This window comes from Propithecus coquereli, unplaced genomic scaffold, assembly GCF_000956105.1.
Source record: "Propithecus coquereli isolate 6110/MARCELLA unplaced genomic scaffold, Pcoq_1.0 Scaffold3, whole genome shotgun sequence".
NCBI classification, from domain to species: Eukaryota; Metazoa; Chordata; class Mammalia; order Primates; family Indriidae; genus Propithecus; species Propithecus coquereli.
This window is the reverse complement of record NW_012148618.1, coordinates 5380581-5399942: the sequence shown is the minus strand read 5'-3', so window position 1 is coordinate 5399942 and position 19362 is coordinate 5380581. Positions and strand designations below refer to the sequence as shown.

Below are 19362 nucleotides of genomic sequence, written 5' to 3'. Positions count from 1 at the left end.
ATCATAGGTATCATATGTGATTCCTGCCCTCAAGTTTTTTACAAATTAGGTGGAAATCCAATATTAACCTATACATAACAGTAAGAGACCAATAAAGATGCTACATAAGTAAGTGTCTTGAAAAACAGAAGCAAATATGGTAGCTTTAATCAATAACAAATAGAGAAGTCCACATAGAATGACTGGTTGTGACCTATTATTTGTAGCATCATTTCATCATTGGAAAACACCAAGAAGAACAGGTTCTTAAAATCCTTTCTGGTCCTATGAGCCAACAATGATCTGTAATTATAATAAAGCTAATATCTTTTAATGCTTTATGAAGTATTTTCATTGATATTATTTCATTTTATTGTTAAAAGAATCCTATGAATTTGATATAATTTCTTCCAGGAACTGCAGCCAGGGAGGTAACAACAAGGTATAAAATCAGTATTGCATTGACTCTACCAATTTTGGTGCTCCTCTCTCACCCCCACCAGTTTCTCCTGAGTCATTCTGGGAATCCTGTGTGCTCTCAGATGCAATCCTCCCCCTCATCACCGCTGTCCTCTCTTGCTCTGGCTGCACAAGGAGCTTCTGATGCTTCCAAAATTGGCACCAGGGCTGCTGCAGTCAAAGGCGCCAGATGTGCTGCCCAAGGCACAACGGCCTACCTCTCCCGCTTCTCCTTAGGAGAAGATAAAATCTCATTCATTCTACCATAAATAAATATGATACTAGATAAAAATCTAGTTTATTACACCCCTCCACACTGTGCTTCAACAGCACCTTGAGTGGGGACTCTGCATCCACAAGTTTGTACATTCTATTCTGCAGAACTTGCCTTCAGTGTCTTAAAAGAAATTTTAATAACATTATTCCTTAGATTTTCACACTGGTTTTTATTGCAGTCCTCTCTCCATGGGATCTAGGCATGAGTCCAGAGGGCTGGGTCGGCAGGAAATCTGGAGGACATACGTCATGCTATTTTCAGTGTCATCCCACCCCCCAAAGCTGGTGTCCTCAGAAGTGCCTCAAATCCTTGTTTTCCTTTGCGAGAGCTCTGTCCTATGACGACTGACCCAGCACTCCGCAAAATATTCTTGACAGGCCCGACTATCAGATTATCCAGACCTGCCTAGACATGTCTCAAGCCCAGCTCAAGCTGCACATGTTATTTACTCTCCACAATTCCTCTGGGCTAACCTGGAAACCAACAGCTTTATTCAGCCACAGGATTATTTTTGGGCTCTCCCTCCAAACATAAAACTCAAACTCAAAATTTTAGCATATGTTTAAAACACAAAAAATATATACATCCTAACATTTTAGGAAAAATACCTGAAACCTGGATTAGCTGCCTCATTGTGAACATAATTGTGTTTACATGAATTACAAAACTCTGAATCTCAATGTTTGAAGCCCTCCCTCACTTGCATAGCATGAAATCCAGTCTTTCCTCAGGTTTTTCCTCCCCAATTATGGCTTCCCAGGATCCTACAAGGTTTCTGTGCTTGGGGCCTGCTGCCCTTGTCATCTTTCTGCTCTTTTGCTCAGTCACTCAGCTGTCCTTGGGTTGTTAACAACCTCTTCCAGATCACAGAAGCTGGGACTTTTCTCTTTCTCTGGACAAGACAGTTCCTGCTTCTCTTGAATGTCTCTTCCATACCACAAAACTGCTGGACTTCTGAGGACAAATTTCTTTCTTCCCTTTGTGCCAAAGCCCCTTCTCCCTTGAGTGTAGGGGGGACCCCTAGGAAGAGAGGAAATGTTTATGCACAGATATTTTGGCCCAGACTTGTTCTTCTCTCATGGTACTTTTCCTTCAGTTGTTCATTGTTCCTCCCTATTGGCCAACATCCTTCAAGGATCCCACAAATTCGTCTACATCATATACATCTCTGAATTCCAATTCTGATCTAATTTCAAGTTCTTTCCTATAAAGCTCTGGGCCCTATAGAAAAATCTGGTTTTATATCAGAACAATCCATGACTGTCAACCTTCCATGAGAGGGAAGAAACTTCAGAATACGCTATGATAGGAGGCTGAGCTGCCAGGGCACACAGAGGAACTCTAGGGGTATGGTACGATCTAATATCACAGCCCAGAGGCCACAAATCAGAAAATAGATGAAGTGAGGTAGGCGGTAACAGTCATTTAACTTATGACAGCTATCAGGAGGAAAAGGATGGGGCCAGAATGGTATCTGCAGTTATCATAAAGCACACTCTCTCAGGAATCTATAAGGAATAAAACAAAACATATACTTTCAAGATTTCAATTTAATAAAATGCTTGTAATCCAATTATAACCATAAAAGTTTATCTTTTTTAAATGCCTCAACCAATGATACTATGAGGCAGAATGGTTAAGTTATGTAGACAAACATGTCCAGTAAATTTTTCTTCAAAATTTAATATCTTTTTATTTAAAAATGGTTTTCTCTTTTAAATTCTTCAGTGGCTATTACTTGTAATCATGATGTTAATTCTGCCATTTCTACACATTTCTGAAATTACTTTAGATGGCTGTGCATAGCCTAAGGCCACAGACTGCCACCCTTGCTTCACATCTTGTGCTCTGAATCCAAGAATAGGAAAAGAGACAAATGGAAAACAATTCAGTAGAAGGTGTTATCCTCACAGCACAATTCAACCTTAACCTGGGAAAACGATTCACATGCATAGAGCTGGCTCGGGGTTTTAAAACATCAGGTCTTGGCCCTGGTCCTGGCCTTTAAAACGTATTTCCCTTTGAAGAACAAAACTTGAATGAGAAAAACACTCATCATTTATTTTATATGGAAACTGACCTCATAATACAAATTGTTCCTTGGTAGAAAACTTACTTCATAGTTCATATGCTAATTAGCTATTCTTAATTTGAGGTAACTGGGGAAGATATTTTTAAATTCTCTTTGTGCTTTCCACATAAAACAAGCAGGCACAATGTGATATCAATCATTGTTAAATATAAGAGCTTTATTTTTTTAAAAAAAAATAATTGTTTTCAGAATCTATAGACTAAAAACCATATCACAAGGACTACTAATTCATTCACTTTCTCCATGTATGTACTTTTAACAGTAAAAAGACAGTCAACCGAATCAAATTTAGAGGGAGAATGGTCACATGAAAAATGAAACACTGCAATAACCATGTAGTATCAAGGTAACCACTGTCTGTAACACAACATGGCCCACACAAACACATGCATTCTTCTTTACACTATTGAGCATTTAAAATGCTGTTCTTTCTATATTCATTCACTAACAAATTGGAGGAAAATACGGTAGCCACCACTTCCCCTTACTCACCAGCTACTCCTCTCCAGCCTCTTACATCTACTTACATCTACTGATCAGGCCACTGAAGTAGCTCCCTCAAAGGGGATGATGGCTCAACTCTTCTGCATCATCTAGTCTCCTGTGTGCCCCTGCAGATCCTCTCTCCACTCTTCTCTATGCTCTTGGCCCTGGAGGGCTGACCGTGCAGCCCACAGCTACTGGCTGGGCTCCCTTACACTCTGCCTTCTGGTTGGGTCACTTAGAGGAGGATTACAGGAAGATCAAAGGAGAGTGAGGCCACAGGTTCCTCTCTGCTGTTCCTGCCAGATGGTTGCCTCTGCTAATCTCCCCTCTCTGATTCCTGTGACCACAGTCCCCCTTGCCCCTTCAGGCCTGGGGGCATCTGTTCCCTGTCAGGACTCTTGACTAATCCAGCAGCCTCTCTGAATCACCTCCTTCTGTTGGTTTCTAGATTATGCTCTATCCTGATCTAGTCCTACCTCCTAGGCTACTCCTTCTCGGGTGTTGCTTTCACAACTCCCTAGCAACCCACATTTCCCTTTGTTGCAGTCCTGTGTCCTCAGTGATGAGCTTCTTGCCTCATTAAAGGGCCTAGGGAAAGTACAGAAAAGCACAGTTTAGCTATAATCCTACACCCCCACACACTCTGAACCTCTCTAGGTGGTGAATTTGGTTTTTTATTTTTAAAAAAAGTACTTAAATCACTCTTGAAAAATCATAAAAGTGACACATTCACCACAACCAGAGAAACAATGTAAAAACACGTAAAGAAAAAAAAATTAATGGCTCTTCCCCAGTGCTTCTACACCCTTCCCCTTCACCTTATTCCCCAGCTCCACGTGGGAATGTTAACAGCCTGGACAGTCTTTTTCCACACCTGTCTCCATGATATCCAAACCCATATAAAACATATCTATTCATGTATGGGGAGAGGAGATACTTGTTTTACAAAAACTGAGAGCATTCTATATATTATTTTGTAACTCAATAGATATAAATCTAGATCAATGCTCTGAACAGCCTCGTAGTATTCCAGAGTATAAATGTACATTTATTTAACCATTTCTCTACTGATGGACATTTAAATTTTTTCTGACTGTTTTTGCCACTACAAACCATGCTGTAATAGATACTCTTATGCATATATTCTTATTGGTGCACACATTTATGTAAGCTAAATTTCTAAAAGTGGGATTGCTAGGTCACAGTTACATATAGTCTAAATTATGACCCCATTACTTTCTCAAAAGTACATAGCAACAGCATTTTTTGTGCCCTTCCTCTTGCTCTCCCTTTGCTCTGACAATTGGTCCAGTTGTCATCCGTGGTGTATGTATCATGCTCTGTAAACCTGTATCTTGCTTTTGCCCTATAATTCTATCTTTCTCTCCCCAATAAACCTCATTTTCATGCTTGCCTTAAAAAGAAAAAGCATATAGCAACTTACTTTCTGTCAATGTAATTCCTATATTTATGTTGGTATAATGTGCCATATGCAATTTTTAAATCATATTTTCTCTCTTAACGTTAATTATAGATAATTTTCTATGTACTGCATACTTTCTGTAGCAATCTTAAATGGCTGCATATATCCATTAACATTATGAAGTTTCTTTAAAATTTTATGGGAATTGCATCAAACCTCAATATTAACATGTGAAACTTTATATCTATTCACCATAATATATGTCCAGAGAGAAATCAAAGCTTTGACAGAAGCAATAGATACAATAAAATCTATTACACAAATGTCTCTCAACCCTTAATCAGCTGACATTAATTATATCTTTTGATGGTCACAAGAATTGATCAAATGATTCTCAATATCGACAAGAATTATGCCTGGGGCATATGGTTCCATCACCACCCTATTGACCTCAATCCTAGGAAAATGATCACGAGATTGCTCAAGAGCACACTAAAGACTGTGCATTTCCTAAGTATGGCATTAAAAGGGTCTATTTCAGATCAAAGAAAATGAAAGTGAGCAAAACAAAGGAATCTCAGCACCAAGCCCCAAAGGACATCATTACACAGGTTAGCACAACTAGAGTCCCTCAAGGTTTAAGGCAATACCATGTTTCACAAAGACTCGGTAACATTGTACAGCAGTCTCCATCACCAAAATAAAATACTATAAAACCAACTCCAATGTTGGCGTTGGAGGGAGCCATGAGTAGACAAATCTGGCCACCATGCATTGTTAGCATATTCTGTATTTGAGCATACTGCTGCCAGATAAGAGATTCCTGTGCACGGCCCTCTGAATAAAGAGTTAGGAAAATTAAAGCCAATAAAAGATAGATCAATAGCCTCTGCGATACCTTTATGCTACTTCTTTTATGGATGGTAATGTCAGCTTTAACTGCTTGGTCTTGCAAGAAGGAGAAGGGGATTTCACTGTTTCCTGGGAATTACTACTTGCCTGCAACACTCAAGAGTCTTCCAACTGGAAACAGATCTGATTACTTTTGCCAAACTTAATCTCTTACTTGAGCAGTTAATGAAAGCTTTCAATAATCTTAATCACATCACTTCAATAAAATACCTAGATGTTATTTCCGTAGGATATAAATGTCCACAGATCATAAACTCAGCCTGGTTAATACCTAACGTGGGAGAAAGGTGGGAGTTGGATTCAGATAAAGGCCCACTGTATGGTGATGGTAAATGAATTATTCACCCTTCCTCTAGGTTGCTGGTGACCGTCTGAGGTCTCTACTGGGACTGGGTAGAGGAGAAATGAAGTGAAAAGCAATGGCAGCTGGAAGCAGGAACATTCTCCCTGTATGGGCCCACCAGCTGCAGGAAGTCACTAAAGAATATAGAATATGAAAAGGACTCATGAGTACAGGAAAGGGAAAATCAAGAGAGGAAAGGGGACAAGAACACTGGATACAGATCAAAGATACTATCTGGAGAATTCCCTCTCTCATACCTTTTAAATAAAGATCAAAAAGGGATAATGTCCTGGGGAAGGTCTCCATATAAAAGAAGTTATCCATATCAGAGAAAAAGTCTCTCCCACTCCTACTCTCCTTCCCCTTCTCAACCCCTTTTTTGATAAGGTTAAAACCACAGGAGGTCTCTCTGGCAAAGCATGGCTATAATTCTTATGAGGCTCCTGGAAGTCTACTGAAGATCCCAATGGAAGGCTGAGGACTAAGTAAAGGGGATGGTTACAAGCAATCGCAAGCAGAGGCTAAGGGAAAGTGTGGTCATCCATTCAACTTGTCCCCTGGCAGGCTCACGGCCAGTCACCAAGGGAAAGCAAATGTCCTCTGTGTGCCTGCTTTGACTCAGATAGCAGAGCTTTTATAATTTTTTTTTTCCGTAGAAAAAGGACAACAAAATAATAAGATAATCCTAAATCAGGGAGAAAAACGATTTACTGAAGATCAATGTGTTTAATGCACAGTTTCTGGATGGGGATCACACACAATGCTAGAATTTGGTGTGATTTCCAAAAAGGACTTTTGGAGTTAAGGCAGCTATTCCATATCCATGCCCCCAGACGTCTCCCAACTAATAAATCCAGAAAGCTTCCTTGCCAAGTATTTCCAAGTCTCCAGCATCCACAGGGAGAAAGAGTTTTCATCACTAGGGTTCTATGATACATGATATAACATCTACAGTTCTATGACTTTCCTGGTGAAGCTGATTGGTTATATTATGAAAGTAACAAGTCTTACCAAACTAAGATTGATATATTACAAAAACAAAATAAAAAGCATTTACTACATTTTTAAAGAACCACTTCCTGGATCAGTGCTTTAGAGAAATTTATAAAATGTCACAAATTCAAAATGAACAGCAAGCTTTTGAAACTCCTCTTTCCTAGACAGATATTTTTATCTCAAAAATTGTACATGATGTTTTCTGCAACTTTTAAGAGACCATATATCATATTACAAGCTACTACCTAGACAAAGCATTGACCATATGCTGTTAAAGGAACGCTGAAAAAGAACATATTATTTACACAATGGCATACAAAACCCTGAGCATCTGGCCACATTGGCCTAGAAAATGTAATGAATATAGGGGTGGCACTTCTTATACACTGTCTTTTATGGTCTTACGAAATTAAAAAATAATTTTTATGTAAAATTTTAAATCACAATAACTATATAAGTCTGAACCAAGTTTCTTCAAATTAGACTGAATTCATCCCTTTTCTGGTAAAAAAATGTTTTTGTCATAAAATTATGGCACTTATAGAGATGATTACTAAGAAAAGAAAACAAAAACCCTCTAAATACAGACAGATGATCTAAGACACAGCATGTTTTAGTACTTCTGCTTAGAGAATCCCTAGAACAACTCCAGCAGCATGAACAGCAGAATTCAGGTCAAGGGGCCAATTAGCATCAAAAGCAGGGACAAGTTACTACTTCTCTCTGCCCATTCCTGTTTCCTTTGAGAGTCTCTGGTAGACAACCATGGAGGCAGCTTTAGAAGGTGCCAAAAGAAAAAAACATAAAGTTATTTACAAAGTATAGCTTCCGTAAGCAACTACATCTCTGAGCCCCTAAATCAACACCATCCTCACCATTTCCACTCTCAACCTGTTCCACTCCCAGTTTTCTTGCTACAAAATGAACTAACAAGCCTAGGAATTTTGGTCCATTGTTAATCAGGCAGTCTCCAAATAGCACAAGCAGATTGATAGTTCTTGAATCACCAAAGAACAGACTGAAAGCATTTTAACTAACCTGGAGGCGACTGATGCTGGGGCTGAGCTGTGGTCCTCTCTGGCCCCACGCTCTTTTCCAAAGTTTCCCCAGGCGCCAACCTTGGTTGGCCTGCTCTGAGGGAGACTGGGCTGGCTCCTTTGGTCTCCGTGACCTTTGTAGAGGATGGTGGCTCCAAGGTGTCAGCAAACGGGGACCCAGAGAAGACACCACTCTTTCTACCAGGAGAGTCATTAAGAGCAGCTTCCCTCTCACCAGGCAGTGGAGGGAGCTGGAGGATCCTACGATGCTGCTGAGGGCTGGGGACTCTCGGAGACAGAGGAGAGGGAACAGGTGACGTCCGTTTGCGTGTGCTAGACTGAGGGGATGAATTATTAAATGCCACGCCGTGAGCTGCTGGTGCTGGGAGGGAAGGCCTCTTCTCATTACCTCTGGGTTGTGAGGAGCCGGTATCTACACCATGGGGAAGATCCAGGAACAAAGATTTGCAGCCACTTGGGGGCAGCCCAGCTCTCTTCTTGCTTCTGGTTTCTGGGACGGTGTGGGTGGCTGTCTTGCTGAGCGGGAAGCCCAGCCTTTTCCCCTCGGTGGCTTCATCTAACTTCTCACTCTCTATCACCTTCAGGAGGACCTTGTTCACAGCCCCCTCAGCGCTGGCTGACGCAGTCGAAATGGAGGCTCTTTCACTGGCTGATGACTGCAAGGGCCCATGCCCTTGCTGCTCCTTGCCCTGCCGCCTGGGACCACGAACCCCAGCCTCGGCTACAGGGAGGGTGAGCAAGTCCACTTTGGGTATAAACTCAACTTGGGCTGCGGGGCAAATGGCAATCGTTTCCTCAGCCTCAGGATGTGTTTTAACTACTCTTTGTACCTGGGAGGACAGATCCTGGACCTTGGCCACCACTTTGGAAACAGGTTTCTTCTCACAAGTCCGCTCAGCCCACTTCTCTGTCCCCTCCCTCTTGGCCTCGGGATGCTTCTCTGGGTCCTGGTGACTTCCAGGCAAACCTGTTTGCTGATGCTCCAGCCCATGAGGCCTCCTCAGTGGCTCCAGAATGCCACCGTCTCCTGACTCTGTGGAGCTGAAGTCAGCGGGTGGGGTTCCCCTTCCAAGCCCAGTGTCCTTGGAAGCCGTCCCAAAGTTCCCAAATCCAAGATCTGCTTCCAGTGTCCTGGAGATATCTGGGGGACAGCTCTCTCTTCTCTGCAGAGAAGAGGTAAGTGCCCCATTTGGGAGCAAGTTTCCTCTCTCCTCTAGGAGCCAAAGATTAGGCCTTGCTTGAGAACGAGGAAGGGAGTTGCTGAAACAGATCTGGTCCTTCCCCATCTGAGGAGCTGATTCCTGGCCCCCATGCCCTTTCCTTCGTGTCCTCTTCTGCAGGAGCGCCTCAAAGTTCTCTCTTCTGCCACCAAATCTCCGGGCCTTTTTGTTCCTGTGGGCACTCCTCTTATTGAGAGAGCCCACGGGGAGCTCCCCCGGCCACTCGCCGGCACTCTGGAAGCAGTCGTCCTCGGAGGCCAGGCTCACGGACAGCTCCGGCAGCTTCCCCTCGTGGTTCCCCATGGTAATCCCCAGGATGTGGTCTGAGCTCAGCAGATTGGCCAGCAGTCTCTCTCTCTCTGTCGTGAGTTTGTACAGCTCAGTTAGAATGTCTTTCGTGGGAGTCTGCTTGAAAAATATGTCACCTGGATGTTCGCTCGGCTCCTGGCTGAGGCTGACGATGTCTGGCCCCTCCCTGACTTGGTAGCAGTTATGAAAACCTTTACTGGATCTGTCTAGAGTTACAGTGCCCTTGTATGAAAATCCTCTGACTTCCCCTCTTGGAAGATAGAAGCTGATGTAGCAGAGTTCGGTAATGGGCTTATGCAATTGGAGGGTGCAGTGAGTGCCTTCCATTATGCCTACCTAATTATTCATGCCCTGGAGATGCCGGTCTGTGGTCAGGCTTCCCAGGCTCCAGTGGTGAGGCATGTGATGGTGGCTGTGCAAGGAGAGCAGCTGACAGTCATCTCCAGCAATGAGACTGCCTGTTAAGGGAACACGGGAAGAAAGCAGCTTGTCTCACAGACGCATAAATCACACACCAACATCAATCAAAGCATGACCATGACTTATCCTTCCTCTCGGGGTGACCTCAACAACTCAAGGCCAAGAGCCTGATTTCAACTTTTTCCCCACTCCCACCCCACTCCTGACCAGTAGAGCTTTTCTACAACTGGGAGATGGGAGAGTGCTCTAATTTTAGCCCCAGGACGGAAGTTCCCTTTCCTCACATGGGCACTCACTATGCAACCTAGGTTAGGTCTCTCGACTTTTCTAGGCCTCGGTTTATGTTCTTAAACAAAATAAAGCTATCAAAACTCCCAGAAATCCTGAGGAAAGGGGGCTTTGAGACATTTAGAAAACATAGCTGTTTTAATAACTCGTGTTTGGAATATTACTTTACAAAGATGAGCCAAGCCTGTTTTATGCTCCAAAAAGCATCTTCTAAGATTTCAGATTAATTATCTATTTAACTACAAGCATAGTGTGAGGGAAAGGTTTTAGGCTGAAATTTGGAGACACAGGTGAAAACTTAAATTTAAAAGTCTAAAATGTAAATAAGTAACTCAGGAGTCTTAATCAAGTTTTGCTGCTGTTTGTATTGTCACCCTTTTTTCTACTTGTTGCCTACGTTAGGCCAAATGGAATGGCAGAGGAAAAGCAAAAAATCTGTAAGCCACTGTTGGCCCTGTAGGGATTTTCAATGATTTCACCACAGAAGAAAAGGTGGCTTCTTTCTTCTGTGATTTGAGGGATCTCAGAAATGTCTCTGTGGCTAACATCCCCGCACACAGACTCAGGGCTGAGAATTCTATACCACAATACTTCGTTTCTTAAGATATTGCCCAAGTCTTCCTTGCTGAAAAGAAACTCCTGGGAATGATAACACAATAACTATTTATTAACCATCAATATCTTTAGTGAATTATTTTCCTCAGGTCTTTTCTAACTGGTTCTAAATAGGAAAAGGCTACATAAAAGTACATTTTCAGTGAAGAAAGAAGAGTTTTGTAATAGAAACTCCTTGAGGAAAACAGACAAAGCCAAGAGTGATAAAATGAAGGTTAAAAAAAAAATACAGACATTTGGTCAACCCAGAAGTGCCACGAGGACTCAAAGTACTCGCAGAAAGGGTTATATGAGCATTATGAGAAGAATCACAGAAGAGATGGAAGGCCAGGAGAGGCCTTGCCTCTCACAGTTGTATGTGGGACTGTTCTCATTCCAGTAGTCATATTTTAAAATCTTCCTGAGATGCTCATTGCTGGCATTTCCTACAGATATGCATGTGTATTGACACTGTATAATTATTGGTACATACTCTCTGGATACATCCAAGAACTTGGGAGGTGGTCTTTTATCACATGATTTACAAATATCAATTATAAAAGCAATTGCAGAGCTGTCAGTATTCACTGTGCACAATGCGGCATGCTAAGCATTAGGAGTCTGATTTATGAATTCTCAGACAAGCTGAAGGGAAGCAGCAGAGGTGCTATTCTGAGTTGTGGAAAAATGGGATGCCCTCCTCTGTCTTCAAGCATGCTTCTCCTCGGAGCTCCTCTTACCTCCTCAATTTCCCTGGATTAAGAGAAGTGTGTGATGTCGGGGGAGGAGTAGTGTTAAAATTTTTCAGAATCTGCTTAATGTGGCAGCACAAAATTCATGCTGTAATTTCAAATAGGAATATGACTGTGTATTCTAAGAGTCTATTCCTTAAGAGAAAATTCTTATGTATTGGGCATATATACACATGTACTTTCATTCCATGATCTCAATTAGTCAGCACATTTCCATTTTATAGATGAGGAAACTAAAATTCAGAGAGATCGAGGACTTGTCTAAGGGCATACGGCTCAGAAGAAGCAAGTTTCAAACCTAGGTCTGTCTCACTACATTGCTTTACAGGTGAAGTTGCTCATCTACTGCCTTCTACCAATAAGTTGGTTTTCTGGGTAATCTGAATAGAAGAGTTCCTTTATTTTTGCTAATTTGGTGTTACATAATTTCTTCAACATCTCACATCTTGCTACTTTCAACACTCATTGGGTGGCTTCAGCATGTCTGCTCCCTAAGGTTATCTCTTAAAGACTATAATCTAGAAAAAGGGCACCAGAAGTTCATTACATTTATAAGTAAAAATTACCCATACCTGTCAAGTGGAACCCAATGAAGATTTGAATTCAGAAATTAAAGGGGAGAAGGACTGTTATAAAGGCTATATCTTATATGAGAATAACAGACATGTGGTGACCCTTTACAGGATTATGCTCTTTTTTCTCCTGTTCTTTGCAAGTCTTGGTTATATAAATGGAGAAGATGTCATGATTAATATGTTAGTCACAGTTGGGAAACTCAAGTCAAGGTTTAGAAAATTATAACATTGGATTTTATAGTGATAAAGCCACAATGCAAGGCAGGAAGCTACTATTATGGAAAAAAAAAAACCTTCACACTATTGCCTCATCCACCCAGAAACTTCAGTATAAGAGTGCTCTTACCACATTTGTGGTGCCCACATCTGAAGCCAAGGAGGAGCAGAACAGAGAAAGAAAAAAAGATATGGGAGTTTGCCTCATGCTCTTGGGACTATGATTCCTTTGATCTGGGCCCTGGGAACGAATAGTGTGGTAAGAAACTCTATTGAACACGGGCTAAGGAGCTTGCATATCCCAGGATCCATGGGGAACCAATGAAGAATCCTAAGCAAAATGTTACTTATTTAGGTTTGTAGTATAGAAAGATGACTCCAGAAGCACAGTGGGGACTAGACCAATGGGAAGCAAGACTAGGGGTACAAACCACTGAGAAAAGCCAGAAAGAAGTATTGATGCCGAGACTAAAGCAGTGTCAGTGTGGATGGAGAAGAGACAGTCAATTTAAGAAGACAGAATTGATAGGACCTAGTGATTGACTGGACATGTGTTACAAGAAAGAGTTTGTTTTCATGGTTTCAGATTTAGGTAACTGGGCAGATTGCAGTGCCATTCACAAAGATAAGACTTGCAAGAAGAGGAATAGGCTTCGGGGTAAGATGACAAATTCAGTTTTGGAAATATTGAATATGGGGTATCAATTGAACAGTCATGTAGATGTGCCCAGGACACTGCTAGATGCAAAGGGCTAGCGATCAGGAAAGAGATCTAGACAAAAGTTACACATGTAGAAGGAATAATATAATATATAAGGAGTTTCAATTCCAGGTAAGAGGAAGTAAGCACACTCCATCCTATCTCTCCCACTGAATGCAGCTGAAAAAAAAAAAAAAAACACTTACATAGAATGCATGAAGCAGCTACTTGAATACTCTGAAAGGAAACAGTAGCAGGCAGATTGGTGAGGAAGAACAGGCTTTGAAATATCACCCAACTGTAAAGCAGTTGAGTTTCCGAGTTTTTTCCTCCAGTTGCCCTTCAGCCTGGGCTCAAATGAGCCCTGGCCATGGAAGTGAGTATCAGCACAGAGAAAGCTGCAGGAGAAGCCCTATCACTCAGAATCAGGAGTAGGAAAAAGGTCTCCTGTCAGTGACAGCAGCAACAGTATGAGCCTGTTGGCACCTAAAACTCTGAGATGGGAGGCATTCCTCTTTGATCACAGGATTTATAGCCCCAAGACATATGGGGGAAAACTCCCTTTCTTTTTTTTCTTATGCTGTTCTGTTCTTCATTGGTTTCAGATGTGGGCACAGTTGCAGGAAGTTTGCAGCAGACAGGGGGTAAATAAAGTCCCAGATTTCTGGCTAGGGAACTGAAATTAGAGCCTCAGGGAGCCCAAAAGTATGGAAGAGATTGTGGGGAATGAGGAATTTAGAAAGTGACCCGACAAAGTTGTTTATGGACAACTGAATTCACCCCAAGCTGTGCATTGTGTATCAGATCTTAAACAGCATACAAAGGACTTTGAAAACAAACTGACCATTTCCCAGGGCCTAGACTGGCCACTGTGTGGCACCTACATGGGACAGATCCAAAGAGCACCACACAAGATTTGAAAATGGAGCAGATATTAAAGCCACAACTAACAGAAGGCTCATTGGACCTGAGCAAATGGACTTCAACTTCAGCCCTTGAGTGTGTTCCACGTCAAAAGAAGGCTTTAGAGCAGGGCAAACTCTTCTCTGTGACAATCATTAGAAAAAATCAGAATGCAGTGCAGAATCGCCACCACACATACCTTCAGTCCGAGAAACCCAAGGACAAAGAACTTAAGTCTTAAGAGAAAAAAGCAAAATAACAACAACAACAAAAAAAAAATCAATGTGGAGTGGCGTTAAATACACCAGCACTGCAATTCCATGCTGAGTTCACAGGGCTATTTCAAGCAGCCTTGCTTCGTTGTACTTTTGACTCAAATGCGTCAGCTCTGTAGGAGCCACAAACCGAATTACACGTCTTAATTTGGTCTGTGAAGTGACCTGCTCTGGTTGTGCTCAGGGCAAAAGCACTTCGCTTCCCAGGGAGTCTTCATGTCTTCCATTTCCTCTGACAAACTCCAGCCTGACATTTTCTCCACAACACTGCTGTGATGATTTCTTCCGTCTTTTTCCAGTAAGCAAGTAGATTATGTCACTCTACCCAAAATGGAAATATCTGTTGTGCCACATCATAATGAGAAATTATGGCCTTTTAGTAGATACTATCTAATGCCCATAGCATATTTCACCAAGGCCTAAAATAAGATCCAAGAATTAGCTGTAGTCATTCTGTCTGCTGACTGTAATCTTCCTAATTGATCCTGGCCTTAAAGGGCGAATGCAAAGCTTTCTCTGCTCAGTCATTGGCATAGTCTTGCCCTATGACTCTATTTGAGCCCAACACTGCCAAGATAGATTACCTGTAACTTCCAGTATTGAACAGGAAATTTTCCATTTGTCCGTTCAGTTTCACACCATTCTAAGCACCAAGAAACTGACTTTTAGGAACCCAATCAAAAAGTTTCCTTGCACTCTGGCTTTAGCCACTGGGAAACAATAGTCATGGATTGGAAGGCAAAATGGAAGAGGGGTCAAGACCTTTATTCCCTGGTTCCATCCCTCCTGGGCTATGGTTTGGCAGTAGGCGTGCCCTCTAATGAAGACCACAGCTCCTCTTGGGTAGCCCTCCTCCAGCTGTAGCTACTTTCTCTGGGTACTGCCCCCTGCCCTTGCTCATTCAGTCCTAGATAGCTTTGAATTCTGCCTCGCATGTGTGATTTTGGACAAGTCAGTGCGTGCCTGTCCCCCTTCCATTCACCCTGGGGTGGAGTGCAGCGCTACAGGTTTTCAAACAGGAAATATAAAAACAAAGGAAGGTCTGCAATAGGTTTCTGGCTCCTCTCTCCCTGGAGGAATTTTTCTTCAAAGAACCTATACACTGCAGGAGTAAGAGTATAGGAATAATAAAAAAATTACTACACTACAAAACAGAAAGATATCCATTCTATAAGATATCAAAGAACAAGTCAGGGGAGTTCAAGAAAAGGAGAAACCATATCATGTCTGTAAGATCAGTATAATCCTTCAGGCAGAAGCAAGCATTTAAAATAGCCCCTCATTAAAATGTATGATTGTGACAGGCCGAGATTAAGAAATGGAATTCCAAGAACAAGGAACATAGTACAAGACTGAGAAATCAGCTAACATGTACAAAGGGAAAAATCACTTTCTCTGTTTTTTAGATATGTGTCAGGAGAGAGAAGTCAAGAAAAATAGAGTGATACAGGTACCACATTGTAGAAAGATTTGAATCCAAGTTGGTAGGGAATAAACACTATCTTCATAGACAAATGATTCATGAAGCCGTTGATGGGAATTTTGACCAGGGAAATAGTACAGCACTAAACTTAAGGAAGATAAACTTAGCAGTAATGTCAGGACAGATTGGAGTAGAAAGAGATCAGACAGGGAGTCAGGAATGAGAAACTGGGAACAACATCAAATTTTGCAAAGAGCTTGAGAAAGAAATACATTAGAAGGAGAGATGACAGAGTTCTAGGTAGTAATGTTAGTAGAATAACAGAAACCAAACTGTAGTGCAAGGAGAAAGAGAAAAGGCTGCTGATTAAGAGGAGAAAATATTAGTAACATAACAGTTATAACCGTACAGGGATTAAGGCTTAGTCTTTGCTGTTATTTTGATTTCTTTTAAAGACGTGGAAACCTAAGCATGTTTTTAGGCTGATAAGAAGGAGGTAGTGAAGAGGGAGATATTGATGATACAAGTGAAAGATGGGGTAAAATATGAGGCAATAGACAAAGGAAGGTACCAGAGGAAGAAGACATGGGTTCAAGGATACATGGGGAGGAATCAGCCTTGACAAGAAAGAGGTTGGTTTCATGACCAAAGACTAGGGCTAAGTACAGGAGACAAGACGATTATGGGATAGAAAGCACTGAAATTAAGAGAGTTTACATATTCTCTCAATGATTTTTGTTGTCTTCATACAGATTTTATAATTTCATTATTTTTCATGTGTGTTCTTACAATGTCATAAGAAAGAAAGAAAGCACTAAACCAGTCTTACTATGGAAGCAAAATTCCTGTCTTTGAAATTCTGATTTGACTATGAGACCACCAATACTATAAACTAGGCCTTATTATAGCATACCAGCAATCTTTATCAAAATAAAATAGAGGCCAAACTTTGGCCAATAGAATTATTTCAGTCAATAAATTTTTAGACAAAATTACAGCTGGTTATCAAAGGGGAAAAAGGAAGCTCGTTTTTGTGTGTTTTTGTTGTTTTTTGCTTTTTTGACACACAAACCAACCCACTCAGATACCCAGATATGCTATAAGTGTGAGCACTGAAGATTCTCTCAAAGACTTCAGGGAATCTTTTCTTCACCTCTCCCTTACCTCTTCAAAGATTCATGACATAAATAAAAATGAATGTCATCTTTCCATGTGATCTCCATGAGAACATAAGCTATTGCGATCTTTAACACATCCCTGGTTCTATGTCAGTATCTGGCTAACATCATCATCTGTGGGAGATATACAGGTATGCTGAAGGAATAAACTCCTTCCCCATGATTCAAAAAAAGAATCGGTAGATACCAGATTTTTATTCATTAAACATTTAAGGCTTTACCAACATGGTTGACTTACAGCATCTCATAAAAAGTGGGCTTGGTACATTTGACTTTATAGTTGGTAAGACAAAGACTGCTCCCTTTTCAAATATTAGGAGTATCTTTTTAAATGTGTAAACCCATTCTGTGAAGTTTGCTTTCATGAGAACTTTAAATTAGGAACAATCATTGCATATGTTAAGTCAAATTTACATTTCTAGATTAAGGAAGTTGCTCTTGAACAATGGCTTTCCAGTTAGAGAACAAGGGGTTTAATAGACAATTGCAACCTGATTTTACAGAGGATCAAAGCCCCAGGAGGGGGCTTTGAGGGCACTCTCCTATTAAACATCTGTTACAGAGCACAGCTCTTGAGGAGAAAGGGAAGAGCATGTAGACTCTCAGAGACAAGGCTGCTCTTCCATCTCTCCCACTTCCCCCATAGCCACCAATGTTAATTACCTCACATTATATGTGCTTAGATTGCATAAAATGCTGCAAATATTTTCATAAATCACAGTAATATGACATCTGTTTAAGACTTCCATAAAAGAAGTTATGTGGCTGGGAAGTTCCATTTGAGCTGCACAACCACCCCGCAAGGCAGACATAGCAGATGCTGTCATTGTCATTGTCACTGTACATGCAAGGAGGCCAAAGGAAACCAGACATTTGAAAGTGACTTGCCGTTGGTCACACAACTAGTGAGCAATGGAATTGGGACTCAAATCCAGGTTTCTGGACTCCCAGAACAGTGCTCTTTCCACTGCCATACTACTGTTAGCGTCACCTTTTCTTGAAAAAAAAAAAAAAGACCAAAGAAATAAAATGCCATGAAAAAATATTTATTGTTGTATATCAGTTAAAATGCAATATCATACTACATAGAGTGAAGCAAGTGGGCTCAAAGCCACCCCTTAGTAAAGTTTTCTTATTTAAATATGATTTTATTAAGTCTTGAAGTAGATACCTTTTTAGAAGAATTACACGCCTGATCAAATACTCAGAATCCTACTAGAGACTATTATCTATAGGCAACTCTTTCATAGGTGTGTCTGCTTCCTTTTTGCTTTGTTGCTGTTATTCAGGGAGACATACTGGTATTGTATGTCTCACAAACTCTTATATTTACCATGAGGATCAAAGAAGGCCTTATTCAACCTAAGCCAGTGTCATTTCATGAAATCTGCCATAAGAGTTAGTGATTTTCAAATGTATTTTACAAAATGCCAGTAAATATATATGTAGAGTGCTTAAACGGAAGTATGTCCTGAGGATGGAAAGAGACAGGCTAACCCAGCAAGGAAAGCACTGGGCAGTGAGTTGGAGGCACCACATCCCAATCCAATAAGGACAGCAGGACTGCTGTCTGCCAAGCTCATTTTTGTTAGTTAACTAATCAAGGGGCAGGAAGGTAACAATTTGGGGATAAGCAGTAAAAATCCAGTAAAAATTAAAGATTGAGGTAAAGTAATAAAATAGGTAGATTCATACTTGGTTAAGGAGGAGGAAGAACAGGAAGGAAAGAGGAAGGAAGATGACATTAGCCAACATTTCATGACCAGTGGGAAGCCCTTAGCTAAGTGCATCCCATGTCTCATTCGTTTAATTGTCACAGTCTTCTGGAGTAGGTACTAGCAATTCTTCCATTTTACTTCTGAGAACTATGTAAGCTTAGGGGCGTTAAGTAACTTCCCCAAACTCATAAAACTATTAAGTCACAGAACTGGAACCTGAATTTAGGCCTGTCTTAAAAGTCTCTGCATGTGTCATAGAAGATACAAAATATTTCACTTTGTAGAAGTTCAGGGACAGATAATGAATCTGTTCTGGGAGAGCCTCAGAGGACCTCTAATATAAGGATTATTTTCCTTCTCTTCAGAAAAAGATGGTTAAAAGATTGTGCTTATTAAGCAACTAACACCATGATCTATGTGCCCCTTGACCAGAATATATTAATAAATCATTCATCTAGAATCAAGGACAAAAAAACATAACATTTGCAAAATTCCTATCAGGAATTCCTCTCTGTCCTGAAAGTATGTTAATGCTCATAGTTAAATTTCTCTCTTAGGGCCTAGAGAAGAACTAGTCTCACAATGCCCAGTGAGGAGTGATGAAGGTTAAAATTGGTGCTTATCAAAAAAATAATCCATCATGACCAAATGGGCTTCGTCCCAGAGATAGAGGGATGGTTCAACATATGCAAATCTGTAATTCACCACATAAATGGAGGCAAAAACAAAGACCATATGATCCTCTCAATAGATGCAGAAAAACATT

General features: G+C 41.0%; 1 protein-coding gene across 1 annotated transcript; it reads right to left on the bottom strand.

The window, feature by feature from the left end:
- Nucleotides 1-6422: 6422 nt before the first annotated feature.
- LOC105814217 (formin-1-like) lies at nt 6423-9881 on the bottom strand. The gene is made up of 2 exons (XM_012649116.1): nt 8006-9881; nt 6423-6445 (listed from the first exon to the last, which is right to left on the bottom strand). Exons 1-2 carry the CDS (start codon nt 9879-9881, stop codon nt 6423-6425), a joined length of 1899 nt encoding a protein of 632 aa, XP_012504570.1.
- Between the last annotated feature and the right edge of the window lie 9481 nt (nt 9882-19362).